The 27,973-nt window shown below is 40.4% G+C and overlaps 1 protein-coding gene across 1 annotated transcript; it reads right to left on the bottom strand.

The window, feature by feature from the left end:
- Nucleotides 1-1,368: 1,368 nt before the first annotated feature.
- LOC145407660 (general transcription factor II-I repeat domain-containing protein 2B-like) lies at nt 1,369-25,883 on the bottom strand. The gene is made up of 2 exons (XM_080278532.1): nt 25,736-25,883; nt 1,369-1,772 (listed from the first exon to the last, which is right to left on the bottom strand). Exons 1-2 carry the CDS (start codon nt 25,881-25,883, stop codon nt 1,369-1,371), a joined length of 552 nt encoding a protein of 183 aa, XP_080134658.1.
- Nucleotides 25,884-27,973: the final 2,090 nt, after the last annotated feature.

Here is a 27,973-nt window from a genome sequence, read left to right as displayed (position 1 = left end):
TTGACAATATGATGTATCACCCTTCATTCGGCAAAATCGACCATGCAGTGGTAACTTCAGGATTGGATATGATGTTACCTGTAATGAGATTTGCAAAAAGAGTCTAAAATACAAAAGGGGCAACGATCATGACCTGAAAAAGTACTTCTTCGAAATTGACTGGGGAAAAGAAGCTTAATGGACAAGATTTAAATATCATATGTAGAAAATTCTGTGTTCTTTATGAAATAGGAGTCCAAAATTACATCCCTCAGCACGAAAAAACAGAAATAAAAATATAGAAATGGTTTAATACAGAATGTAAAAGAAGAAGAAGAAAAGAGACTTGCTGTGGAATAGGTACAGAAGGCACAAGAGTGAGAGGGCTAATAACAACTACAGTATAAACAGGCAAAAAATAATTAAACGAAGATAAGGAGCGAGGCTCTGAGACAGTTTCAGGAGGACATTATAAATACAAGTAATGATCATCCTAAGCTATTTTACAGCTACATCCGAAGCAAAACCAAAGTTAAAGATAGTATACAGTCAATTACGGATGAGGGGACCATCTATACACAAGAGAAAGATATTTGTGAAGCAATAAATAAAAACTTCCAATCAGTTTTTACAAAAGAAAATAATTTTGAAAGAGATGATATGGAAAATGCATGCCCACATGTATTTCCAGATATGCAGTTATCAGAAAAAGGAGTACAGGAGGACTTGAAAAGCACATGGTCCTGACGAAATTTCAGGTTGGGTGGTACATGAATGTGCAGAAGAGTTAAGTAGACCATTGTATTTAATATTCAAAAGTCCTTAGGGTAAGGTAAACTACATGATATTTGAAGGAACGCAAACATTGTTCCCCTATTCCAGAAAAGGAATAGACAAAATCCATTCAGCTATCGACCAGTGTTGTAAGATACTAGTAAAGCTGATAAGAAAAGTCTGGATAAACCATCTACAGCAGGGGTCGGCAACTTTTTCAGTGTGAGGGCCAGAGAAAGCTTCTAGGAGTAGCCTGCGGGCCGAAGTGCCAAAGAGAACCCAAAAGTGACGATGTACAAAAATTTTATAGAAAAGCAGGCAAACCAGTGACTAGATTACAAGAAATTTATTGAAAAACATGCAAATCATTGACTGCCGAAAACAGTTTGTGACAATATACAAAAAAAAAAATATAGAAAAGCAGGCAAACCAGTGACTAGATTACAAGAAATTTATTGAAATACATGCAAATCAGTGACTGCAGAAAACAGTTTGTGACAATATACAAAAATTTTGTAGAAAAGCAAGCAAACCAGTGACTAGATTACTAGAAATTTATTGAAAAACATGCAAATCAGTGACTGCAGAAAACAGTTTTATCAAGAGACATGCAAATTAGTGGGATGGTTGGTGCTGTTTGCCATGGAGAAGTGATTCAATGTCTGGATCGATTGATGAGGTAGACAAGAGCAGAATGTCATTGAGGTGGCGGTCACTTAGCTGGGAGCGAATGCGAGACTTTGTATATTTCATTTTTGAAAAGAGTTGCTCACAACAGTACGTGCTGCCAAACACAGCAACGATGCGTTTTACATGCTCAGTGTAATTTGGAAATTTGTCAGAAGGGATGACGAGGTCACGGAAGAAGGATGGTTGAGAAGTAGTACGGTACTTTGCCTTCAGTTCGTCATTACACTGAAGCTCCACCAACTCCATCTGCAGGGGGGCAGGGGCTTCGTCCACAGGGAAGTCAAAGGGGGAGGTGAACAGCTTGAAGCCCAGAGCCAGTGGCCTGACACCTGTAAAACGGGAGGCAAATTCCTCCCACAAAGAGGGGACAACACCAACACAAGTGTTCAGTCCATGTCATCAGGTGCACAAGCCGCGATCACGTCGCGAGGTGCTGACTTACTCATTTATTTGGCTAGGCTGTTGCGGGCTGGATTGTTTTATAAATATCAATCAGGGTGACGGGCCATGAGTTCGGACTCTGCGGGCCGGATTTGGCCCGCGGACCGGAGGTTGCCGACCCCTGATCTGGAGGAACACAGTATGATAAGAGAAAGGCTGTTCGGTTTTAGAAACGAAAAATCATGTGTTACAAATCTGTTAAGCCACAATGATAGAGTTACAGAAACAGTACAGAAAAGAGAAGGATACCCTGTGGGCAAATGTCATATTTTTCAGGTGGAAAAGATGTGGACTGGAGATGTATAAAAGATGTGGATATCTGATCATTTTTTATAGTTCGTTTCACGAGAATTTAAACACGTGTAATAGACGTGTTGAAATTCACGAGTAATACACAGTAATATCTGGTGGCATAAATCAAATGCATGCAAATTAGAAAGGCTGTCTAGAAGCCAAATGGAAAAAAAATATATTCATTCACTCCCTAACTCCAACAAGTTTTTCCTATGCTGAATAAAAGTAATAATATAGCCAGTATAAATTGTCAAATTCATGAATCATCAAAGCATTGTTAACTTATAAGTCGATTAACTCATACAGACTATAATCAGTTCAGCTTGGGAAGACCTTGTGGGATCTAGGGATTGAATGTAAATTATTTTTATCCATTTGATTCCTAGACAGCCTTCCTAATTTAAGTCGTATAAACTTGTCTAATGATAGATAAAATAAACAGTCAAGATGCATCATAATCATCAATGGGTTAATTTTCAATAATGTGCAAACTATATAAATGTCCTGCTAGATTCATATACTGCATACAGTACTGTACCTACATCAGTATGGTTAACGTATAGTTAATGGTGAACGGAACCCATGAAACTTGTTGTGACTATATAGGTACAACACATCAATAGTCTGCACAAGATTGGACACTAATGAATATAGGTATGTTTTAAATTAATACACAGAGTAGTTGTTTAATTTATATATTGTGTATTACAGAAAAATAATTCACACTGCTATCTTAAAGAGTTGATGAGGTGAAAAGCTTTGGATTCCAACTTCAGCAGAAAAGCTCAATGTAATAAAAAGAAAGTAATTAATCAGAGAAATTAATTGAGGCAACTCATTAGGGAAAAAATAAAATGCCATGGGGGAACTTAACGGTATACTAAAGGTTAACAGGGGATCAGATAGGACGGTAAGGATAGTGGACAACCAACAACCATCAGCACATTCAGCAGCGTGTTCGTTTCAGTAGCCATATCCATTGCTCCTCTTAGAGTACAAAAGAAAATATAAAGACTACAAACAATTAATCAGAAACCCTGGGAGCACTGTGAAAAACAAAACCCTACTTAGGTGCTACCAAAAAGAATAATAATGTACAGTGTAGGTTCTGTGTGACAAATGGAGAAGCTGTCCACCATCCTCTTAAGGACAGTGCTGGCTGCGTGGTATGTGCGGTTCTATCCGGTTCTATACATGTAGGAGAATTACAGTGTTAGATTATCTGAAAGAATAAAACATAGATATTAGTTTCAAGACAGCAATAAGTACAGTAAAGTAGGGAATTTTTTTTGTTTAGTTCATAGTACCGTGGGCTCACACAGTAAGCGAGTTCACAGTATACGAATCGCATAGTATGTGAGTGACCAAAATAATAACCAAAAAACCTTCACTGCGTGAGTTTAGCCCACAGTCCACGAGGTAGAGGCAAGGAGTGGCCCAAAACCACTATTTTCCCTGACTAAGCGACCCCTCTTCCCGCACAATGGGCCCTTTGCGATTCAGAGGCTCTTGGGGAAGGTGCCAATAACGACTTTGACAATATGTTTTCATCAATTAAGTTAGAACAGTAACCCAGTTTCTTTAATCTAAGTCTACTAATACCAAGTCGGTTCACTTCCTTCTAAAACGGCTCCAAGCTCACGCAGGGGGCGGAGCATCGGAGTGACGTCGACTGGCTCTGGCACGAAACACCAGCTCAGTTGACTCCTGACCATGATGAAAGATGGATGTTTGCTCCACTACTCAGACCGTAACATATTTTTTTGGTTTGGTGAAGTGAGGGAATTACTGAAATGTGTGATGGAAGGTGTAAGGGTGTGAAAGAAGCACTTTTTCCCCTGCTTCGTTTTCTCTTGTTATAAAATATGTTTTATTTGAATCTGCGGTTTTATACATTTTCTGTTACTTAAGCCAACTGACGTCACACACAAGCCACACCTCCCTGCGCCCTGATGGAAAGTGAACCGACTTGGTTTTAGTAGACTTAGTCTTTAATAATGTTTGGACTCGATGAATGACAGTTATTTCGAGAATGCCAAGTTGTTATACAGCAAATACGTTCATAACAAGATAAGGAATGAAGCAGACAAACGAGAAGAGATGAAGGAAATTGCCAAAAATGTGAGCAGTCGCGAGGAGATGGAGGATCCTCCTCTCACCACCTCCCCTGACTCGCCCACCACCGTCCCCTCCACCTCCACTGCCCTCTCCTGACTCACCAGCCGCCTCCACCTCCACAGTCCCACCTGCTTCACCTGGCATACCTGCAACCCCCACCACAATGACTTGCTGCATTATGGAAGAAATATAACATTCAAAAGGCCATAAATTTCTTATTCAAAGCCTGGAATAATACAACACTGGTAACTGTTAAACACGCGCGGTGTGGGGGGTGGTGCAGCGGGGGCACTCTAAATGTGCTGCCGTGCCTCAGAACCCCTGTTATTTACGTCCATCAGGCATGTTGTCTGTTGTTCTTAAGGTGACTGACCATATTATTGTTACTGTAGCTATATCTGCAGTACTGTATACGTCTGAAAAATTTTCCCTTTATTATGTCTCTAAGGGTCAAAAAATGTCAAGGTATGAGGGGGTACAGCCCATATGTAATTTTTCTCATAAGATTATGTATTCACAGTGCACAGATTCAAAGTGCGTGAGGACAAGGACTGCCCATCCACTCTTGTACTGTACAAGCCCACTGTATTTTATTTTTTCGGTATTAGTAAGAAGTAACCCTTATTTGCATGATTTAGCGAACAATTTCCACCGCAAACAAATCCTAAGGCTTGTAATCGAGTTAAGTCAAATTCGAAATAATATCCTTAAACTCGTACTATATATATATATATATATATATATATATATATATATATATATATATATATAGATATATATATACAAATCAAAGTTAATTTTTTCGCTGGAGGGAGGATTTACCCATAATTTGTTTTTATTTGACAATACTTTCAACCGCATATGATCACATACCCAAACCTGTCCTAACTCCCATTATGGGGTTGAAGTCAAATATGAGTTGAAAACTGTAAAATCGAACAAATTATTTACCTTTTAGTATTAACCTAACCTAATCTAATCTAACCTAACCTAAGCTAATCTGGCCTAATCCCTGTGCGTCGTTGAAGTCATATATGAAAAAAAAAAAAAAAAGGAAATAAAACTGAATGAAATGCTTTTTAACCCGTTAACTGTGGCATTAGGTTTCATGGTCAATCCCCCCATGCACAAAAAAATGGGATTTTTTTCCCCACAAAAATCATTTTTGCTCTTATAAATGAAAGAGTGCATGGAAAAGAATAGGAAACCAAATATGAGTTCATTATTTACCTTAGTTTGGCTGTGGTACTCTATTTGCGGACATTTGGGTGAAAAATGTAGCGTGCATTTTTTTTCTTTTTTTTAATAAGAGCTTGAGCATATGATTTACGTAGCAGTCGCATGCTATTCTTTATATGATCTAAGTAGCAGCTATCCGGTTAATTAAACTAACCTGACCTACCAAATCAGACCTGATCCAACAAAAATTAACCCCCAACCTAACCTACATTAACTGCAAAAGCATCTTACCTAACCTAACCTGGCCTAATCCCTGTATGTGGTTGAAGACATACAAAAAAAAAAAAATTAAAATCGAACAAAGTGCTTTTTAATCTAACCAAACCTACCAAATCAGACCTAATCCAACCAAATTTAATCCTCAACCTAACTTACATTAACTGTGAAAGCTCATAAATCTGAGGGCAGGGACGGGCTAACGTCGCCCTCCCCAAGCCATGACTATACAGTGAGTTGATACTGCACGAACAAAAACACCTAAAGGACATATTTGCAAGAAAAATGTCATATATGAAACCCCCCCTAAGCTGAGGAGTAAATATCATTGGAAAGGGTGGAATTCCCCTAGGGTGTGACTAAACGAAATGTAATACTACCTAAATTAACACTATACAGGCACCTGACAGAATTAATGCCTAGCCTATAGGCTAGCCTAGGCCCTATACATCATGCGGATAGGCTAGGCTATTTAGACCGAGCCTGTGTGGTTGAATAGTTTATTTAAAGATGATGCAGGATTGAGCTAGATATTGTAAAAAATTAGAGGACACTTCTCCAGAATATTTGGTTGGGTTGAAAAACGTAAAAACTGCGTTTTTGATGCATTAAAAACAACAAAATTACTTGTAACCCATTGTAACCCAGTTAGAGATATGAGCCAGGTCACACATATAAGGTGTGTCCTAACCTCATCCCTTGTTTGTTGAGGTGACTGCTGAGATGGACGCTGCTGCAAGCAAATGGAATGGTGAAGGGTGGAGTCATCAGCATATGTGTGGATATGGTTATATGGATAGGGTTAGATGCTACGGTCACTGATGAGTAACAGTAAGAGAGTTAGTGACAGGACAGAGCCCTGAAGAACACCACTATTTTTAACTCCAGAAGAACAGTGGCCGTCTACATCAGCATCTAAGAATGACCAGAAAGGAAACTAAAGATGAAGGCACAGATAGAACGATAGAAACCATAAGGTGGGTTCTTTGGAAGTTAAAGATTTATGCGAGACTCGATGGAGAGCCTCTGAGATATCAAGTGCAATGGCAAAGCTTTCGCCAAAGTTCCGAAAGGAAGATGACCAGGAGTCGGATAGGTACGTGAGAAGATCTCCAGTGGAGCATTCCTGGTGAAACCCATACTGGCAATGAGAAAGGTGGTTATGATAGGAAAGGTGTTTTATTATTATTATTATTATTATTATTTTATTTTTTGTTAAGAATAGACTGAAAAACTTTTGAAGTACAGGATGTTAAAACAATTGGGCAATGGTTAGAGGGATGAGAATGGTCACCCTTCTTTTGGACAGGCTGAAAGAGAACAAACTTCCAACATGAAGGAAAGGCACAAGTTGACAAAGGCAAAAGAGTTTACCTAGGCTGGGTGTAAGCACAGAAACAGTTCTTGAGGCCAACACACCCACATGCCTTGTTAGTTTTGAGGCCAGTTATGGCAGAAAGTACATCAGTTGAAAAAACTTTAATGTCAGCTATGAGAAAAGCGGAGAGGGAAAGTGATGGAGGAACAGCACCGGCATTGTCTAAGGTGGAATTGTAGGCGAAAGTCTGGTTCTGATTTATCAGTAGAAGAAATAGCTACAGAGCCATCAGAGTAGAAAAGAGGAGGAAAGAATGAAGTAAGGTTATCAGAAAGGTTCTTGGCAAGGTGCCAGATCGAGCAGGAATAATCTGAGTTGGAAAGTTCGGAGCACAGACCTGTACCTTTACTGCACAGAATACTCCCTGTTTCCTCAAAATGGCAGTACCAAGCTCGTATAAAATATTCAGAATATCCCATATTATATAACTTTAAATTTTCATCAAACTCAAGTAATGGACTTATTTTCAGTTAGCAATTTCTGGCCCTGTGGTTTCTATTGTGACGCCAATGTAACTAACTGACACCCTCTGCAGATGAGCGCAACTGACAATAATAGCATCGTCAAATTCATATCTCTTGGACAGCTATGGAAAATTAGGCAGTTCTAAAGTACCAAATGAAATTTTTGGTAATTTTTCTACTGGTAGTAGTAGTTGCTGTCCCGGGTTCATCTGAATACTCATGTGAACCCAATGGACTGCCGATTGATGTTGCCCCACTCCTACAGTCTTCCATTTTCCTTTCAGGAGATATTGGGGGTCTCTGGGATGCTTGTTATAACCAAGCATTTACACTGCCTGGTTACATCAGTGCCGCTTTGTGAAGGCGTTGCTATACAGACTAATTCTTCAGAAACAGATACATGGTAAATTTACGCTGTTTTCTAACAACAGTGTTTCAGAAAGGCACCTAAATTGAAACTATGTATGACAGGAACCAAGCACTTTGATATTATGTGGTATATTATACTGCACTTATTAATTTAATCACAGTTTGGACGCCCGACATATGTACCTGAGTGAAAGATTTATTGCATCAGCAAGAAATGAGGGCAGGGGTCGGGAGGAAAACTGTGTAGTACATTAGCAAACTTGTTTGGATATCTCAGCCAATTTTGAAGTTACATGAAAGATAGACACTAAAAAAATTGGAAATCACATATAAATCCTCAATTATTTTCATTTCATCGACAACCCATAATTCCCAATAGTTTTTCTGTATATCGAGGAAATGATTTTTTTTTTATAAGGCAGATTAGTATAACAGCTGATTCAGCTCAGAGCGCACCAAGAGATATAGTGAAAATATTTTTTGTGAATGAGCAAAAAGCAAATTCAGCATTTGAATTCTTTTACTACAGTGCACAGCTTAGCAAGTTGCTGTCCTTCTGAAAACAACTGCGGTAAAATGTCAGGTAAGCAAATAAAGCATTCCTAATATTTCACCAAGTATTGAAATCAAATATCAAGCGCTCACTCGAACACATTCCACACTTTCAGCGTGGAAGCCTATTACACGTTATGTCAATAAGTAGAACACAGTGCAAGTGACCGTACTTGTATGCCAACTGTCACACAAACCAATGAGACCTCAGGTTCATTGGTTCAACTTTGTTCACCTGAGTATTTTTTTAAGGTGGAATTTGGGATGGAGTTGTCTGAGTTGATACTGTCCAAGTTTACTTCCAACCACAGCTCAACGACTCGGCGGTGTGGGTTAGACGGTATTTGCTGTAGTTATTGAGACCGTCTTCGTTACCCAAGTTGTTGGGTCACTGTCGGCTGTTCGTTAGCCATCCCAAGTGCTATGCCAGTGATTAAAACAGCTAGAAAGCTGTTAGAAAACATTTCATCTCATTGTGAACGAGGTGCTGAGAATATGTTGCTACAGTAGATCCTGACCAGTGGGGTAAACCCTAGGTTGGTGACTCAAGGGGTGGAGCATTGTTATTTACTCCTTGCGAGTGTCGTCTGTCGTTAGATTAGCTTGTTAGGAAGGGTTTGGTTAATCACTAGGGTTTTATTGTTCACTTATTTATGGTTAATGTTAAGGTGTATTGTGTAATACCGGTATGTAGGCCTAAAGAATTATTATGGTATAAATATATGGTATTATTACTTCGTACAATATATTTAGGTCTGAATTGTATGGTTACTTATAAGAAATGAACATGAAATTCTTTGCCAGGAATATCTTGTATGAAGGAATTGTGACACCAGAATATTTCTTTTAGCTAAGATGCGCTCCCTGGTAATGAAAAAGCCAACAAAAGTTATATCTAATCCTTCCAGCTGAAATTACTTAATCAAGAGACAAATCTATGTATAAATAAGTAATGACTGCTTTTGACATACAGGCCGGTCGACAAACGGCAGCAAGAATTTACTTATACAAGAAGACAAAACTATATACAGTAAACTCAAACACCATGTTCAAAGCTTAACGTTCACTTCATTAGCTTTAAATTTTTCATAAAAAAGGAAGAAACTGGTCATATGCTAAGGATAACAACAATATATATATATATATATATATATATATATATATATATATATATATATATATATATATATATATTGACGTCTTTAATTCCATGGATATGTCCGCAAATGATTCCTCTTTAGAACCTCTCACAAATAGTGCACGATACACTAAAACCTTACCTGGCAAACTGTCTGCCTATAATTTACTGCACAGTACACTAAAACCTAACCTGACAAACTGTTTGCCTATATACTTAAAATGTATAATCTTTCAGCATTTCCCAGAACATGGTCCATAACAATAAAAAAAAAAAGTCACCCATATACTACTGGATCACCAAGACTTTCCAACTCGGACAACATTTATGCCGTGTCCTCCAGTTCGATTATTCTGGTTCCTCTTCTCCCTTTGCCCTATTTGCTATCAGCAAATTTATTAAGTTCTCCCATCCCTTCTGAGTACAATACTCGTGGTTAAGGGAAGGAGAGAGGGTGGGAGAGGAGCAGGTAATATTTCTCCACTCAGTTATAAAACAGAGAGAGAGAGAGAGAGAGAGAGAGAGAGAGATGCATGGCCTGGCGTAGGATGACTGAGGTCTACTACCTGAAAAATTATTTGTGCTCATTTTCTTGTCTTCTTAGTGGCATTTTTTGACATGTATAGAAAATAGTTTTATACATTATATATATCTGGAGACTAAGCACGATGTTAACATGAGGGATCTATTACTAATGTACGGCAGTATAGACTGGATTGGTGATGCAGCTGAGGTACGAAACACTCTCCCAGCTAACCTAAGACAAAGCCGTTTATTGGCTGGCCCCTGGGAGGGTCAGGCAATAATGATACCCGGGAGGATTTGAATACAGCTGTGCATATCACCTCAGAAGAAGGCCAACAAATAGATACAGGAATCCAATATACTTAGTGTAAGTATAACGAGTCAGAAAAGTAAAATAGCATATTTTCCCCCATTCGCACTTATGGTAATGTGACGCCACAAAGTTGCACACAACCACAATCTGTAGACCTGTTATCTCGCACTGCCGTCCTGTTCATGTTAATGCTTGTTGAAATACAAAGCACATCACACTCAAACACTGATATAGAGATTAACCCCTAAAGTACTATGACTGATGATTGTAAACGATCTGTCAAAAACTGCAGAGCACTAAGTCAACCGCTTTCATGACGTAAATGGTTCCTACCCAGCCAGAAGGGGATGAGATGGTGGTAAGGAAGATCCCGCACCCTTATCAGGTCTATGGGAGACCCCGCCGGCCACTTTTCTACCTCGCTGTGGCTCATTGGATACATCCTGCTCTGTCCCTTCCCACCTAAACTACTCACCAGCACCACATCCACATAACATGGCCGGTGTCTTATGGGCCTGCTCACCCCCCCCCCTCGAGCTCCCCCACCTTCACCTCCCTCCACCCCCACTTTATATCTAATGATGCAACACTTTCCCTGCTATGATCCCTTTGTGTTTCCTCCCTCCATAATACCCCCCACACCACTACCCCCGCATTGGGGGTGTGTCTCATCTCCCCCTCACCCTCTCCAGAGACCCCCCACCAGAGACCCCCCACCTCACCTCCACCTTCCTCCCTCCGTATCCTTTGTACCTAATACTGTATGATGTGGCAGTTTCCCTGCCATGACTGGCTTGTATCTCTACTTAACCTTTCACTCCTTTTATTTACTTTCATGCTGACCCCTGTCCTAGTATCATCACTAGAAACATGTTTTACATTGATTTCATTGATTTGGGTAAGGTTCTGTAGCAAAAATAGCTTTTTTGATGAATTTTTTGTTTGGTAATTTTTTTTTTTTTTTACTTTCATGTTGACCCTTGGCCTAGTTTCACAAATAGAAGCATATTTTCCACTGATTTCATTGATTTTGGTAAGGTTCTCTATTAGGTTTTTGCTGAATTTTTCCAATTTGGAAAGAAAAAAGTTTTTTTTTTATGCTCCCCTCGACACATACTGTCATCAACAGAAACATATTTTACATTGATTTCATTGATTTTGGTATGGTTCTCTAGGGGAAAATTTGATTTCTGCCGATTTTTTTCGTTTTTTCTTTCCGCAAGGGGGGACTTTTATAATCTTTGATGGACGGTTTTGCGGTAACCGTTAGGCCTAGGGAACTGAGATTGGCATTTTCATTTGTGTAAATTCAAGCTTTTCAAATGTAAGAAAAAATTTAACCTTGGTAAAAGCTGAAAAATCGACCCCAAACTGCGGCTGGGGTGGACCATAGCTTCAGAAAAATGCGGTCTTTAGGGGTAAAACAAGTCTTCTATTGGCTAGCGTGCTTTTCACTCTCAACTGAATTTTCAGGCACATTCGACAGAGATGCATCGAGCTTCTAGGAACACAAACTATGCTGAGCGTTTAACTTTCGTGTGGTTGTGGGTGAGAGGCATGTCAGTCCGAGCAATAGCAAAGGAGACGGGCACCAACATCACCACAGTGCGCAGATGGCTCCGGCGATGGCGGATGGAGGGACACGTGGACACTAGGCATCGCTCTGCCAGACCCATCAATTATTATTTATGCAACGGACATAATAGCGGTGATGCACATTTTGATTACTTGCGTTGTCTTAGGTTTCATCCAAGGAACTTTCATCGATTTCCACTGAAACTTACATACCCAGGGACTGCCGTGAATGAGGGAGGCGGACCACACAATCAGTACCCTTTTTTATATTTGTTTGGCCCATTATGCAGTCTGTTTATGAAGCTTGCATGGAGCAACAACTAAAAAATATATGGATAGGTTAACCAACAGTTGCTTGTTGTAGTTTGAAGGAATGCTTGTTGGGTGCTTTTCTTGTCTGCTCAGTTTGCTCACCCCTCGTCCCTGTGCACCCAGCAGCACAAGCATTACTGGTGACCTGGATGTAAACCGGTCAAACCTGGTCGCGTTCTAGCATGGGTTTGGGACTTAACAAACAAATTGTATGCCTTCATGGACCGTCCTTGTGCAGTTTATACACAAAAATCTAAGCCTTTTTTTTTTTTTTTTTATGCTACATGCGTATGCTGAGTGGTCACTACTGAACTGGTAATTCTGATGTGACAGAATAGATTTCCTGAGCATCTACACAGGATATTAGAGGTGTTTTTCACGTCCGTCAAATGTACCCCACCTTCCTCTATGGCGTCTGTTTTGCTTGATGGGCATAGGACCAGCGCCATGTGTTTGAGGGGCATGATTCGTATGTCCATCATCATTTCATTAATATGATACATGTGAGGCAAGCAGATACAATAATAATTGTCCAAGATCACGCCAAAATTATCGCTTGAACAATGTTCTAGGAAGGTACAAAGAAAGACTTTGCTCTGCCACACGACGGAAAAAATGCGAAAAATTGCAGAATAAAAGGTAAAACGAAAAGCTAAATATGCTTATGTATATATTTTCTTAAGACCTGAGTGAGAATCAGCAATTATCAAATAAATAATTACAGGTCTGTAATTATAAAATCTAAAAAAAAAAAGATATTATTTTTCTTTATAATATATCGACACATGGATACTGCACCGTTAGTGAGTTCTTCCTCGCATCTAGGATAGATTATATATATGTACCACAACTGTACCTCATCAACAATACATATGCATTGCAATATTCATTTTTAACCTTCCATGTATAATATTTTGTTAGGTGTAGGGGCAGATCATCTTAATCCTACTGTATGCAAATTATATTGTAATTATAAATGATAAAACATTATTTTTTTAGTGCTGGCTTAGCTTCATGTTTCTTTAGCATTGTTGAGAACAGTGAAATGTATTATATAGCATGAGATGTGTAATGAAATGCAAATGTGTTACTGAGCTACTGTATGAATCACCTTATCTCATTTTGTGGCAGGGAGGCGAGAATATTTCGCCATAATCCACGCAACCAAAGATGGATTCTACTGTCAATGATTTTCGGGCGTCTCTGCTCGATCATCGTCTACTAATGGCCCAACCACACTACCTCCAGTGATTATGGACAGTATGCCACTGAAAGTGAGTAGGTACTGTCTTGGTAAATCGGAGACCGCGACAAACTGAATCGGAGACCGCGACAAACTGAAATCCATGACAATATTCACGTATAATGAAACGCTCCCATAACATTACAAACTTGATACCGTAATGATTGAATTAGAAAACATTATTTGGGATATTATTGGTCATAGCGTGATTGACAGAATACAAGAAAAACTGATTCAGTTTCAATGCAGCAACCACCTATTTTACTACGGAAGAAGGCAGAATGGAGTTATTGCAGCAGGATTTATAATTAACAGAATTCTTGCAGAGAACATTACTTAATTCAGCAGTGTGTCGGACAAAATAGGATGGACTGTATTTAGACTATGAAATTTATTCAGCCAAAAATTATTACAGGTATATGCATCCACCTCTCAAGGCACAGATGAAGAAAGAGACATCATATGACAACATCACCTATTATGGAAGGAGAAAAGACCAGATATACTGTACTCATGGGAGACTTCAAATAACAAGTTGGAAAATTAAATAAATGGAAGCATGTAGGGGAAAATCCGGAGTATGAGAGTGGAATGACAGGATGAAATGGTGGAATATATTTTTTGAATGTGAAGCACGAGAATAATGAACACATTCTTTCACAAAAGAACATGGAGAAAATGAACCTAAAGAAATCCAAATAGAGAAACAATAGAATGAAACTGATTTCATTATAGCAAATAACAACAATGCGTTCACTAATGTCACAGTCGTCATCAAAGTAAATATTGGAAGACCCCATAAATTGGTGGGTTGCAGGGCTAGATTCAGTTTCAGAAATGAAAGAGAAATCAGTTAAAAAGAAAAAGATATGCCCAAAGCAAAGCTGCCTGTCAGTTGAAAATATAGAACATATTTCAGGCTCTAAGTTATTCTGGGCGTGACATTGATGAGATGACTGACAGACTAACAAAAGGGTTCAGGGAATCAGCAGAGGTAACAGGGAAAGGCATTACAACCAACGCCAACAAGTATTGAAAAATGACCCTCGATCTCATGAACAGAAGATGGGATATGAAAGTGCAAACAAAGAAAGATTGGAAAAAAAGAAAAGAAAAGAAAGAAAGAAAGAAATAGCAGAATTATATAAGCTTATTAAAATGAGACAGGCAAAAGAAACACGGAATAAAAACATGGATCTGATCAAAGAAATCGTCAGAAGAGGAAAAAGTCTGAAACAGGTCCAATGGTAAATGGCACCAGAAAAGCAACAAATTATATCAATAAAGATAAAAAAGGTGAAGTCATTAAATGCAGAGTGAAGGTGATGAAGAGAATTGAGGAATTTTCCAAAGAACAGTAGCCATCAAAGACAGTAGTACCGATAGCTAACTTTTCATCTGACACAACTGAAATACCTGAGGTACGGTAATACCACATGAAGGAGACATTTCTCTTAAATATATGACAAGAGGGAAGGTCCTAGGAGAAGATGAAATAACAGCAGATTTGCTGTTGGATGCAAGAGCAAAAGTTCAAAACAGGCTCATCTACTCATTTAATCAGTGCATTAAGAAATGAAAATCACCAAACATGATATAATTCAATTGTTATTTTGTTTACTAGAAAGGAAACTCAAAAGATTTGAGCAGGTATCTACCTATTATGTTATTAACAGTTATTTACAAAGCCTACACTATAGTCCTCACGAACAGAATTGCTAGAAACTGAAAAAAACAAAAAAACAAAAATTGCGCAAGCAGGATTCCAAAGCAGTTATTCGACTACTGATCATCTACACACAATGAATCAGCTAACTGTGTTAAGGTTTGTCGATTACGAAAAGGCTTTCGAACCGATGGAGCACATAACACATAGCAATTCATCGCGGGAACGAGGAGTAAACGAGAACATTGTAAAACTGTTCGAAAACATGTATAAAGAGGGAACTGCTACGGTTAAGTTACATAAAGACTCAGAAAAGTTTACATTTTCATCACAGTTATTTACAGTATGTCATGAATGCATTATCAGCAAGCTAGATGAGGAAAACAGGAGTAAATATCGATCTATATACTTTCGCTGCTTTCCCCAAAGAAAGGGAGGTAGCAGAGAAAGGACGACACACTCCCAATGTACTCATCCACACACACACATTTATACGTATCTTAGCCCCAAGGGAAGAAGGGACAGATCCTCACTGCACCACACTGCACGAAGGCCAACTGTGCAGTGCAACATCCACAGCAGGGCCCGACAGCTGAGCCCGATATAGATGAAGAAAACTTAAATGATTTAAGTTTTGCAGATGGCATTGTCCTAAGCTTAGAAACAGCATAGAAATTTCAAGAAATTTAAATGACTTAGAGACTGGCTCAGTGTAGGACTAAAAACGAACCAAAGTAATAGTAATGTTTAACCAAAATACACCAAAGAGCGTCATGAAAATAATCAAATAAATTCTTGAAGTACTTGAGGAATGCAATTATTTGGGGCAAATACTAAAACTACCTAAAGGCCATGATATCGTAATATATTTAGACGCATTACAATTGGAAGAGAGTGGATGAGGAATTTGGAAGGAATTTGAGTGTAAAGTGGAGGGACTGTAGGAAATGTTCTGGAAAGAGTTGAAAAGAGTAAGACAGGGTGGAAGTGAAGTTAGCAGGGGAGTGAAAGATAAAAATGGTAGATTAGTAGTGGAGAAGGGAGAAAAAGTGAGCAGATGGAAAGAACACTATAAGGAATTGTTGAACATAGAGGATGGAAGTAATGAAAGTATAAGTGGCTAGGGAATGGCTGGGAGAAGGAGGGAGGTGAGAAGACAGGAAGAAATCAGTAGCACAGAAGTTGTGGAAGCAATGAAGAAAGTTTAATCGGGGAAAGCCCCAGGAATTGATGGAGTGTGTGGTGAAATGCTGAAGCATGGGGGAGAGATAGTAGTAGAATGGATGTAGAAGATGTGCAGATTGGCCTGGGAGGAAGGTAGAGTCCCGGAGGATTGGAAGTCAGGTATAATTATTCCCTTATACAAAGGAAAAGGGGAAAAAGAAGTGTGTGGTAATCATAGGGGCATCTGTCTTCTTAGTATAATAGGAAAAGTGTATGGTAGGATACTTATTGACAGAGTTAGAGAAACAACAGAGAAATTAGTTGGAGAAGAACAGGGAGGCTTTAGGAAGGGAAGAGGTTGTGTAGATCAGGTATTCATTCTTAGATCTTTAGTGGAAAAGTTTCTAGAGAAGGGAAAGAAGTTGTATGCGGCTTTCATGGATTTGGAGAAAGCATATGACAGGGTGGATAGACAAGGATTGTGGAAAGTTTTAAGAATATATGGATTAGATGGGAAGTTGTTGAATGCTGTGAAGAGTATGTACGATGGTGCGAAGGCTGCAATGCGTGTGGATGGTGAACTAAGTGAATTTTTCTCTTTGAAAGTTGGTTTGAAACAGGGATGTGTCATGTCTCCATGGCTGTTCAATCTGTACATGGATGGGGTAATAAAAGAGGTACAAGGTACGGTAGTGGATGTTGGAGTGGCCCTGTTGAGAGAGGATAATGTTTGGAAACTCCCTGTACTGTTGTTTGCAGATGATACTGTGTTGTTGAGTGAAGACGAAGGGGAGCTGCAAGGCTTGGTGGATGAGTTTGGGAGAGTGTGTAAGAAACGGAATCTAAAGGTGAATGTAGGGAAGAGTAAAGTGATGGTCTTTGAGAGAGGTAAGTCAGTGAATGTACAGCGAGGCTGGATGGTAAGGAATTGGAAAATGTGAGTATGTTTAAATACTTGGGTAGTGTGATGAGTAAGGATGGAGGTTTGGAGGGTGAAATGCTTGAAAGGGTACAGCAGGGAAGAAAGGTTGCTGGTTCTTTGAAAGCAGTGATAAGAAACAGGGAAGTGAGCATAGAAGTGAAAAAGTTACTACATGGAAGTATTGTGATACCAACTCTAACGTATGGAAGTGAGGCTTGGACGTTGTTGGAAGGACAGAAGTCAAGAGTGAGAGCAGTGGAAATGAGTTATTTAAGAGGAGCCTGTGGAGTCACATGGAGAGACAGGCTGGCGAATGGGGATATAAAGGAGCGTTGTGATGTGGATGTGGATGTGATAGGAAGAGTTATGAGGAACACACAGAGGTGGTTTGCCCATGTGGAGAGGATGGAGGGTGAAAGACTGACGAAGAGAGTGTTTGTGAGTGAGGTGGAGGGGGGAAGAGGGAGGGGGAGGCCGAGGATGAGATGGATGGATGGGGTGGAGAGGTATATGAGAGATTGGGGTGTGAGTTGCGAGCAGGGCAGTGAAATAGCGGGGGACAGGGCGATTTGGAGGCGATTTGTTTGTGGCCACCCCAAACTGGATTGAGGCGTCTGGCAAGAAATAGACAGACAATTGGATGGAAAGCTTTCGGTAAACAGAGACATCCTGAAAAGTACCGCGCTTGATTGTATGAAATGAAATGTATTTAAAGAATGAATAATATCAGCTATGACGTACGGTTGTGAAACCGACAAACCTACTTAATCGATGGGAAACCAACTACTCCGTCCTCAAAGAACAATGGAAAGGTCAGTGTTCGGAATATCTTTGAGAGACAGATCAGCAGGGGTGAGATAGCAGACTGAAGTCAAAGACATTAAAGAGGTTGTAAAAGAACAGTAATGGAGGTGGGTAGGTCATGTTGCAAGAAGAGATAATTGATGGAGCATGAGGATGACTAAATGGTGTCCAAGAGATTGCAGGAGCAGCAGATAAGTGCCAGACTTGAGCTAAAGAGATGGGACACAGAAGTTTGCTGGCAAAAAGTGGCAGAGATTGGCTCAGTCAAGGAATTCGTTGAGAAAGTTGTGGCAAGACTTTGTTCAGAAGTATACCTGCGATGGCTAATGATGATAATAATGAATCTAGTTATATATATATATATATATATATATATATATATATATATATATATATATATATATATATATATATATAAAATGTGTGTGTGTGTGTGTGTGTGTGTGTGTGTGTGTGTGTGTGTGTTATATTACATGTTCGACTCTGGACAAAGGCTTCAAGGCCCATTTGCAAGTCCCAGTTGTCCTTCTTAAGACCTAGTATTCATCCTATATCTCCACATGTCACCACTCGGCGCTAACACCCATCATCCATGTTGATACATGCTAGGGCTGTCTCATACAGGACTGGTGTACTGGTATTAGCGGGGGTACTTTTATGACATGTCACTGGGTCATCTGGTAGATCAGAAAAGTCTGCTATTTAAGAAATTTTAGCCGGGATTCGAACCTGGGTCCTTTAGGACTGCAGGCCGCCTCTCTACAGATATCGATTTCTCTCTCTCTCTCTATCTCTCTCTCTATCTATCTATATCTATCTATCTATCTATCTATCTATCTATATCTATCTATCTATCTATCTATCTATCTATCTATCTCTCTCTCTCTCTCTCTCTCTCTCTCTCTCTCTCTCTCTCTCTCTATATATATATATATATATATATATATATATATATACTCCCCCAGTATCCCTGCTTGTCATACAAGGAGACTAAAAGGGTTGGCGGAGGGTTAGTGCCCCTCCCCGGAAAACAACTAACTAAAAACACGAACAAGAAGCCTCGGACAAAGACTGACCAAAAGATGACGACCAAGGACAGGACAAAGGACATGGTAATCGCAAAATGGAAAGTAAGAGGTGCGAATGATGAGGTGAAAGAGAGAGAGACATTGTCCAGGTGCTTGAGGGTGCGAAAGTTGATGTGTGTGGAGTAACTGAAACTTAAAGGAGAGGTGAGAGTGTGAGGGGATAGGAGTATGGATGGGGTATATGTGCAGGAGTAGGTGAGAATGAGAGGGCAAAAGAAGGAGTGTGTATAGTTGTGAGTAAAAGATGGAAGAAGAACATAAGAGAGTATGGATCAGTTGGGTCAAGGATTGTATGGGTAAGATTGAAAGTTGGAATACAAGTGTTGGCGATTGTGTGCGTGTATGCGACAATGCAACATCGTGCAAGCAGAGTGAGAGAAGAGTTCTGGACAAATGTGGAAGTGTGCATGGAAAAGTTTGGAAGGAATGAGAGAGTGTTTTTGATCGGTCATAGGAATGGTAAAGTAGGGAATGTGAAGGTGGATGGAATAGTTGGTGAGTGGGGTGTGCCTGCTGAGATAGATGAGAATGGCAGTGCGTTAGTGGACATTTGTGCTGGGAGGGGGTTGGTGATAGCCAATACCCTCTTCACGCATAAAATGATCCACAGGTATACATGTCGAGTGATGAGAAGGGTGGGTAGTGAACTGAATGAAAGGAAGGCAATGATTGATTATGTGTGTGTGGATGAAAGGATGCGAAGATGTGTAATGGATGCAAGAGCTTATAGAGGTTGGGGGAGTGGACTTTCTGACCACTACTTGGTGGTGGCCAGAATCAAGATCCAAATAAAATGGAGCAATAGAAGAAGGGAAGGACGGGAAGAAGGAGTATTTGCAAGGAGAGTGGAAAGGTTACAAGAGGATGAGAAAAAGGCAGAACATAAGAGAGAAGTGGAGGAACGATTGGGCAAATATGTATTGGAGGAGATGGGAGACGTGGGAGGTGTGTGCAGGATGTTCACAGAAGAAATATGTGCAGCATGTGATGTGGTGTGTGGGATGAAGAGAAGATGGAGGGGGGTGCAAGGAACAGCGTGGTGGAATGAAGAGGTGAGACAGGCTGTGGCACAAAAGAAGAAGGCGTACAATGAATGGATGAGAAATAGGGGCGTGGAAGAAGTTGAGAGGCGGAAGAGAGAGTTATATGTAGAAAGAAAGAGAGAGGTGAAAAGATTAGTAAGAGAGAGTAAGAAGAGAGTGGATGAGGAAGTTGGAAGGAATTTGAGTGTAAAGTGGAGGGACTGTAAGAAATTTTTCTGGAAAGAGGTGAAGAGAGTAAGACATGGTGGAAGTGAAGTTAGCAGGGGAGTGAAATATAAAAATGGTAGATTACTAGTGGAGAAGGGAGAAAAAGTGAGCAGATGGAGAGAACACTTTAAGGAATTGTTGAACATAGAGGATGGAAGTAATGAGAGTATAAGTGGCTGGGGAATGGCAGGGACAAGGAGGGAGGTGAGAAGACAGGAAGATATCAGTAGGATAGAAGTTGTGGAAGCAATGAAGAAAGTTAAATTGGGGAAAGCCTCAGGAATTGATGGAGTGTGTGGTGAAATGCTGAAGCATAGGGGAGAGATAGTTGTAGAATGGATGTGGAAGATGTGCAGATTGGCCTGGGAGGAAGGTAGAGTCCCGGAGAATTGGAAGTCAGGTATAATTATTCCCTTGTACAATTAAGGAAAAGGGGAAAAAGAAGTGTGTGGTAATCATAGGGACATTTGTCTTCTTAGTATAATAGGAAAAGTGTATGGTAGGATACTTATTGACAGAGTTAGAGAAAAAACAGAGCAATTAGTTGGAGGTGAACAGGGAGGCTTTAGGAAGGGAAGAGGTTGTGTAGAACAGATATTCATTATTGGATCTTTAGTGGAAAAGTTTCTAAAGAAGGGAAAGAAGTTGTATGCGGCTTTCATGGATTTGGAGAAAGCATATGACAGGATCGATAGACAAGGATTGTGGAAAGTATTAAGAACATATGGAGTAGATGGGAAGTTGTTTCACGCAGTGAAGAGCAAGTATGATGGTGCTAAGGCTGCGGTGCATGTGGATGGTGAACTGAGTGAATTTTTCTCTTTGAAGGTTGGGTTGAAACAGGGATGTGTCATGTCTCTATGGTTGTTCAATCTGTACATGGATGGGGTAATAAAAGAGGTACTAAGTGGGGTAGTGGGTGTTGGAGTGGCCCTGTTGAGAGAGGGTAGTGTGTGGAAACTCCCTGTACTGTTGTTTGCAGATGATACTGTGTTGTTGAGTGAAGACGAAGGGGAGCTGCAAGGCTTGGTGGATGAGTTTGGGAGAGTGTGTAAGAAACGGAATCAAAAGGTGAATGTAGGGAAGGGTAAAGTGATAGTCTTTGAGAGAGGTGAACTCAGTGAATGTACAGCGAGGTTGGATGGTGAGGAATTGGAAAATGTGAGTACGTTTAAGTACTTGAGTAGTGTGATGAGTAAGGATGAAGGTTTGGAGGGTGAAGTGCTTGAAAGGGAAGAAAGGTTGCTGGTTCCTTGAAAGCAGTGACAAGAAACATGGAAGTGAGCATGGAAGTGAAAAAGTTACTACATGACAGTATTGTGATACCAACTCTAAGGTATGGAAGTGAAGCTTGGACGTTGTTGGAAGGACACAAGTCAAGTGTGAGAGCACTGTAAATGAGTTATGAAAGAGGAGCCTGTGGAGTCACGTGGAGAGACAGGCTGACAAATGAGGATATAAAGGAGCGTTGTGATGTGGATGTGGATGTGATAGGAGGAGTTAGGAGGAATACACTGAGGAGGTTTGGCCAAGTGGAGAGGATTGAGGGTGAAAGACTGACGAAGAGTGTATGTGAGTGAGGTGGAGAGGGGAAGAGGGAGGGAGAGGCCGAGGATGAGATGGAGGGATGGGGTGGAGAGGTATGTAAGAGAGTGGGGTGTGAGTTGGGAACAGGGCAGTGAAATGGCGGGGGACATGGCGAAGTGGAGGCGATTCGTTTGTGGCCACCTCGAACAGGATTGAGACGTCTGGCAAAATATATATATATATATATATATATATATATATATATATATATATATATATATATAACTAAATGTGTAGTTATGTACAAAGCTTCTCATACGTTTACACGAATCAGTCTACAGTAGTTATCAATAAACATAACAGTGAACAGAAAATATAATTTGCAATTATATTTTCTATGCACTGGTATGTGTAACTGTCTGTATAATATGGCCATTATGTTGTCCATGCTGTTAATTCGCTTAGCTAATTATGAAAGAGAGAGAGAGAGAGAGAGAGAGAGAGAGAGAGAGAGAGAGAGAGAGAGAGAGAGAGAGAGAGAGAGAGAGAATAATGAAAGAAAACCTGTATAAAATATATATATATATATATATATATATATATGGTTATTGTACAGGATGTAGTAATTATGATTTCGATGAGCTGAGAAGTGATGAGAGCACGAGGGAAAAGTTTCGGTTGGAATGTAGGAACAGGTTTCTAGTCCTGCAGACTTTGGTGGAATCTGAAGACAATGATATTAATCAAATGTGGAGAGAGGTAAGAGGTTTTGCATGAGAGTGCTAAGGTTACTATTAAGAAAAAGGGAAAAGCGAGAAGGAAAAAGTGGATGTCAGATGAAACATGGAATGCAATTCAGAAAAGGAAAGAGGCTAAGTTAAGAAGTGAAGAACAACGTGCTGATGTTCCAGGTAGTTGAAGTACTTAGAGCAAAGTACTGGAGTTTACATTCTGAAGTAAAAAGATTCGTTAGACGTGATAAGAGGAGGCTATATGATGAAAAGGCGACAGAGACAGAAATTAAATTAAGGAAAAATGACGGTCAGAGCACAAGAGCAGCGTATCAGGCCATAAAGGATTTAACTGGGACTGAAAAGAGAAGGAAGGAAATACCTGTACGAGATAGAAATGGTAATTTGATGACTAAAGATTTGGATATAAAAGGAAGGTGGAAAGAGCACTTTGAATCTGTTCTAAATAGACCATTCCCAGCTGAAGAGGACATTTTGCCAGCCGAGAGAGATTTGCAGATAGAAACAGGGGATATAACTTTGGAAGAGGTAGCAAAATCTATAAAGGAGTTCAAGAATTTTAAGGCCCCAGGAGAGGATGGAATATTCCCTGAAATGCTTAAGGTGGAAAATGACGAGTTGATGAATGCGCTTTTGAAACTTTTTAATGTGGCTTGGGATAATGGTGGACTTCCAGAAGAGTGGAAAAATGGAGTGATTATAAAAATACCAAAAAAGGGAGACTTAAGTGTGTGTGGCAATTGGAGGGGGATAACTTTGACACCTGTAGTTGCAAAAGTCTTTTCCAAAATTTTGTTGAACAGAATAGAGCCAGTAATTGATAAAATTGTAAGAGAAGAACAAGCGGGATTTAGAAAAGGTCGAGGTTGTAATGATCAGATTTTTATTGTAAGGCATCTAATGCAACAAGCTAATGAGATGAAAATGCCACTTAGTATGTGTTTTGTGGATTTTGAAAAGGCGTTTGATAGTGTTTCACGTGGAGCTATGTTGAAAATTATGAGATTCTATGGTATACCAGAAAAGTTTGTAAATATTATTAGAAGCCTGCATGAAGGTACTTTTTGTAAGGTAATGGTAGGTGGTTTTTTGAGTGATCCATTTCAAGTGAGGTCAGGAGTGATTCAAGGAGGAGTTCTTTCGCCATTGTTGTTTGTTTTGGTTATGGATTATGTTATGAAAAAGGTTGTACGGAGAACAGGTGCAGGAATTAACTGGAAAGAAAATAAGAAGCTGATGGATTTGGACTATGCTGATGATATTGTACTGATTTGCGGAAGTATTTACGAAATGCACAGGTGCTTGATTGTCTGGTGGAGGAAGGAGAAAAAGTGGGATTGGTAATAAATTGTGGAAAGACTGAAATTATTAATATGAATGTGGAGAACTAAATCGATTGTGTAATTAGGAATAATGTGGTGAAGAATGTAGAAAACTTAAAATATCTGGGAACGATTGTATCATCTAATGGATCATTAAACAATGAAATTGAGGAGAGGATGAGACAGGCTTGGCGAGTTGTTGGAATATTGAAATCTGTTTGGAATGATAATATGCTTTCGGTACATACTAAAGTGAAAATTTACAAGTCCATGGTTAGACCAATTTTAATTTACGGACATGAGTCATGGTACAGTACAATTGCAACAGATCAGAAAGTATTAGGATTTGAGAATAAAATACTGAGAAGGATTCTTGGGGTAAAGTAGCAAGACAGAGTTACAAATGCAATAGTAAGGGATATTACGAGAGTGGAAGCAGTTAATGAATATGTGAGACTGTCTCGCTGGAAGTGGCTGGGGCACATATACAGAAAAGAAGGTAGTTTAATACAAGATGTGCCAAAGTGGACTGCTAGAGGAAGAAGAGGTAGAGGTAGGCCGAGGGAAACCTGGTTGAGGACAATGAAAAAAGAAGCAGGAGAAGAGTGTTGGTGGGACCTGAAGGAGATGGCAAGAGACAAACATTGGTGGAGAGAGTTCATTGAGGCCCTATGCATCCCGGGGTACCACAGGAAATGATTGATTGATTGATACATATATATATATATATATATATATATATATATATCTATCTATCTATCTATCTATATATATATATATATATATATATATATATATATATATATATATATATATATATATATATGTATCATTGGATCCTAGGGACTCTGGGCGAGGCATTGCACTGGAAGGACACTAAGTATACCGCCCCCCGCCTATCAGCTCATAGTCGCGAAGCTCATGGGTCCCTACCCTGGGGGTCCCTACTTTATAGAGACTTGAAAAACCCCAGTTCTGTCCAATATTCCGGACACTGGGCTCCAATGGGTTAAAGAGACCGATGGGTGTGGCAGTCATTAATTATATATATATATATATATATATATATATATATATATATATATATATATATATATATATATATATATATATATTGGTACATAGCCTATGATTTCATCATCCCTTGTATAATTCTAACTTATGAAGTTTTGTTCATGACTGCATCTTCCTTTGTATGATCTTAATGTACAGTATGCTGCATGTTTGTTCACGATTCGCCACGTGGCTTCCATAGTGACCAGGCTTGCGTGTTCTACCTCACTCCCCCCTTCTCCCCCTTATAGTAGAGTAAGTCATTCTTTCTGTTGTTCAGAGCAGGACTGTCAACTCTTCGTTCCCTATGCTTTCATTTGCACGTCCTTCTTACGAGTTGAATCAAGCTCTGCCTTGCCCCCCATATAATGAGCTCAGTCTCTGCATTAGTTGCCATTTAGATCTACTCCTCATTCTGTTCACATCTCTGTCCTCCCCTGTACAGTATATTATTATTTTTGTGAGTGCTCAGGAAGTCTCCAGCCATCTAGTTGCTGTATAATTTGAGTATAAGTGCAAGAAGCAGAGACTGGGATCTTAGAAAGACCGTCACGAACATTCACCGACTTAGACGCCACCACTGCCCAGGTTGCCGAGCGAAGAGCCCGCTCAGAATCCTCATGTGGCGCAGAAGTTTGACCATTGGTGGAGGGGAATCATTACCCAAAGACTTCTCATTCCTCACCTGTTTGAGGACGGCAGACGCAATCTCCATCTCTACGCCAGAACTTGAGGACACACTAGAAACTGTAGAGGCACACTGTGGGGTAGACTGAATACCAGTAGTAGAATGAGCAGATGGTACAGGAGCAGCAGCCAGTGCGGAAGGAGCAGCTGATACAGGAGTAGTAGGCGGAACAGGAGTATCAGTTGGTACAGGAGTAGCAGCCAGTACAGGAGTAGCAGCCAGTACAGGAGTAGCAACCGGTACAGGAGTAGCAGCTGGTACAGGAGCAGCAGCCAGACGAGATGCAGACTGCAAAGGTACTGTAGTCTCTGAGTGACCACAAGGACGAGTAGTAGGATGTCTGGTATCAGACAAAGGACGAGGAGGAGAATGAGGATCAGGGGGTCCACGATGGCGCACAATAGGCTTTGACTGAGAAAGAATAGAAGCAAAAGGACACACCAGGGCAGACATACATAGACAGGACACGGTTCTTAGCTTCGGTAAAACTCAGACTCTCTGAGGCTCTGAGAGACAAAATTTCATGTTCCATTTTGTAACGATCACAAGATTTAGAAGAAGCAGCATGCTTACCACCACAACTGACACAAGATACGGGGCGAGGGCATTCCACATCCTCATGAACATCTAAACTTCACGCTGCACAGACTGCTGGAAGAACTAGGGCAAGATGCCTACAAATTTGGCCAATATGACCAAAATACTGACAGTGGAAACATCTACGAGGCATAGGGACATATGGCCTAACTTTGTACCGGTGCCATGCAGCGTTAAGAACAGCAGGGAGGCTCAAGGAATCAAAAGTCAAAATCAAGGATGGAGTTGACACAAGGTCACCAGTTATCTTCTTCTTATTCCTTTCAACCTTTATTACATTCTGGGCTTATTCCTTTCAACCTTTATTACATTCTGGGCAGACAGCTCTTCAACAAGGTGTGCTTTAGCATAGACAATGCTGCAAGAATGATTCAATGAAACATGAGGGGAGCATGTAACTGACTGACCAGAAAGCTCTGATAAAGATATAATAGTCGCACTCTGAGAAGGGTCAGACATCTCTACCAACAAACTGCTATCAGCCTGTGGAACCACTTTAGGAGTCGCACCACAAGCAGTGACCAGTTCTCGATGGGTTCGGAAAATGTCACATTTCCGGAGGTCTACCCCAGCAGGACCACGAACGACTGAGAACTTGTTAAAATGTGCAGGAAGTGAAGCAAGTAAAAAATCAATAATACATAACAAAAACCTTCATTCCCCCACCCCCCACCCCCCATGGAGCCCAACAGGGGGAAGTCATATGTCAGGAACAGAACCACTGACGACCCCAGGTGTAGCAGAGGAGTATACGCAGGTAACCACTGGGGGACCCAGACAGGGGTAACTCCAGGACAATAGGAGCCACCAGACTCCCCAGTGCCCACTTGACCCTAACCAACTCATGATCAGCCGATTGACATGGTCGGGCCCAATCAGGCCGCCCGTCTAGCCAGAATAAGGGACCAAAGAGGTGTATTGCTAGCTGTAGGGTGCAGCGTGCAGCATCACTCAACCCCCTTGACTCCCGTCTCCCGGCATTACGGGACGTCATGCAAGGCAAACACGTGGGGAAGCAACAGTCCTGCCCTAGATGGTAAATGGGCAGGGACTAACATCACCAGCAGGCCTCCTCCACCAGTGATGTAGGGGGTGCTTGGTCCATGAGGCTGACTAGTACTGAACCCTACAAGGATATGCATGCCTCCCGATTAGGTGGCACTGCCAGCCTCACTTCAAGCTCAGCCACCATGTCAAGGTGACCCCCCTCAACGGGGTGCTGGAGAATGAAGTCTCACTCAGTAGCAATGATAAAACTGGCCACGCCCAGTGTGTTTTTTTTCTTCAGGTACATGCAGTCATCGAGTCATATTGTCAGCGTCGGAGTGAGTTCAGTGAGAAGTGATTCGCCAATGTCACGCCTTAAGTCGCGAATAAATGAAACAATTCTGCTAATCAAACCAAAAAATTATCAGAAAAGCCGTGTTTTGACACGAAACCAACCTATACCTAACCATCTGAGACCTGACCTAACGTTCATCTACCATAATACCTTACTGTATTTTGTTTAGGGGGAATGA

This window comes from Coenobita brevimanus, chromosome 8 (assembly GCF_032717465.1).
Source record: "Coenobita brevimanus isolate Jiangsu-jjx chromosome 8, ASM3271746v2, whole genome shotgun sequence".
NCBI classification, from domain to species: domain Eukaryota; kingdom Metazoa; phylum Arthropoda; class Malacostraca; order Decapoda; family Coenobitidae; genus Coenobita; species Coenobita brevimanus.
Note: the sequence above shows the minus strand (reverse complement) of the source record. Positions and strands in the feature narration are given on the sequence as shown.

Excerpts from the sequence above, each read along its gene's own strand:
- LOC145407660 (XM_080278532.1), bottom strand. The coding sequence starts at position 25,883 with ATGGAGATTGCGTCTGCCGTCCTCAAACAGGTGAGGAATGAGAAGTCT. Across the intron at positions 1,773-25,735 it reads TGGGCAGTGGTGGCGTCTAA|GTGTCAGGCCACTGGCTCTG; the intron begins GTCGGTGAATGT and ends CCCGTTTTACAG.